Raw genomic sequence first — 1566 nt, 5'->3', positions numbered from 1 at the left:
CCGCCCCCCCCCCCCCCCCCCCCCCCCGTGCAGGGAGATGAGGTCAGGCTGCTCGGGATGTGGATGGGGTGGCAGAGGTGTCAGGGAATGTCTGGGTAGGCAGGGACCGCCGCTGCCTCTGGGGCGTGCACCTGCCAGCACCAAGACCCTCCTTTATGACCCCTCCCTCCGTGTGTTCCCAGTGGATTTTGGGGTGAGTGCGCAGCTGGACCGCACTGTGGGCAGACGGAACACTTTCATCGGGACCCCCTACTGGATGGCCCCAGAAGTCATTGCCTGTGACGAGAACCCTGACGCCACTTACGATTACAGGGTAGGGAGGAGGAGGCAGGGCGCGGAGGCATCACGGGGATGGGGTGCTGGGTAGATTGAAGACACCGGGGGTGTGGACGGGCCAGGTGACACAGAGAAGGTGTGGTAGTGTGCTGGCGGTGAGGGGTGGGGTCTGCTGGAGCCGGGCCCCGGGAAGGGGTGCAGACCAGAAAGTGGCCCTGAAGAGGCCCGGGTGGTGGGTGCAGAGGATGGTGGGCGTGGAGGGCCGTTAGGAACATGCTTCTGTCCCTCCTTCTCTCCCCTCTGCAGAGTGACATTTGGTCTCTAGGAATCACAGCCATCGAGATGGCAGAGGGGGCCCCCCGTAAGTGGAGCCTGGGAGTGGAGGGAGCCCCAGAGGAGCTGTGGGGGGATGGGTCACTGGAGGTCATGGTGGGAGGGGCTCCTTGAAGCTCTCCGCATGGCTGCGAGAGGGACTCATGTTGTCCCCCCCATGTGCCAGCTCTGTGCGACATGCATCCCATGCGAGCCCTCTTCCTCATCCCACGGAACCCACCCCCCCGACTCAAGTCCAAGAAATGGTAGGTCCCTGGACCAGGCCCCCTGTCTTCACCCCTGCGATCCGTGAGGGTCTGCACCACAGAGGGGTGGGGCCAGGCGGGGCTTGGGACGCAGAGAAGACCATGGGAAAACCCAGGTGGCTTTTGGACAGATGCTTCCCCGCTCGGGCCTGTGACCCACCCCCATTCCGAGGGGCCCTCCCAGTGTGAGCTCTCTTCCCTTCCAGGTCTAAGAAGTTCACCGACTTCATTGACACGTGTCTTATCAAGACCTACCTGAGCCGCCCGCCCACCGAGCAGCTGCTCAAGTCCCCCTTCATCCGCGACCAGCCCACGGAGCGGCAGGTCCGGATCCAGCTCAAGGACCACATCGACCGCTCCCGGAAGAAGCGAGGCGAGAAAGGTCAGCGGACCAGCAGGGAGGTGGAGGGCCAGCAGGGAGGGCCTCCTCCGCAGCGCAGCTCCTCCCGCCCCTACCCGCCTCCCCTCCAGCGCCTAGGCCTCCCGGTCCGAGGAGACCTTCTCCCCAAACTCCAGCCCTATAGGCCTTTGTCCTCATCCACCCCCCAGCCCCCCGGATCCCAGGCAACCTTCCCAACGGGGACCACCCTGTTACAGGCTGAGAGGCTCCATGGTGAGCGGGTGCGGCCTTAAGTGCGCATAGTGCGCGTGCGCTGCGCCACTGCCGGGGCGTCTGGCCCCCCCACCCCCACCCCCCGCCCCGTCCGCTCTG

The 1566-nt window shown here is 65.5% G+C and overlaps 1 protein-coding gene across 1 annotated transcript in view; it reads left to right on the top strand.

The window, feature by feature from the left end:
* The window catches only part of MINK1 (misshapen like kinase 1), a 38176-nt gene that overhangs the window by 29650 nt on the left and 6960 nt on the right, over positions 1 to 1566 (top strand). The window contains 4 exon segments of the mRNA XM_034647266.1: positions 183 to 313; positions 583 to 637; positions 776 to 854; positions 1061 to 1484. Coding sequence (XP_034503157.1) covers positions 183 to 313; positions 583 to 637; positions 776 to 854; positions 1061 to 1484 — 689 coding nt within the window.

The sequence above is a fragment of the Ailuropoda melanoleuca genome, chromosome 17, assembly GCF_002007445.2.
Source record: "Ailuropoda melanoleuca isolate Jingjing chromosome 17, ASM200744v2, whole genome shotgun sequence".
Classification (NCBI taxonomy): Eukaryota; Metazoa; Chordata; class Mammalia; order Carnivora; family Ursidae; genus Ailuropoda; species Ailuropoda melanoleuca.
This window is presented reverse-complemented; position numbering and strand designations above follow the sequence as displayed.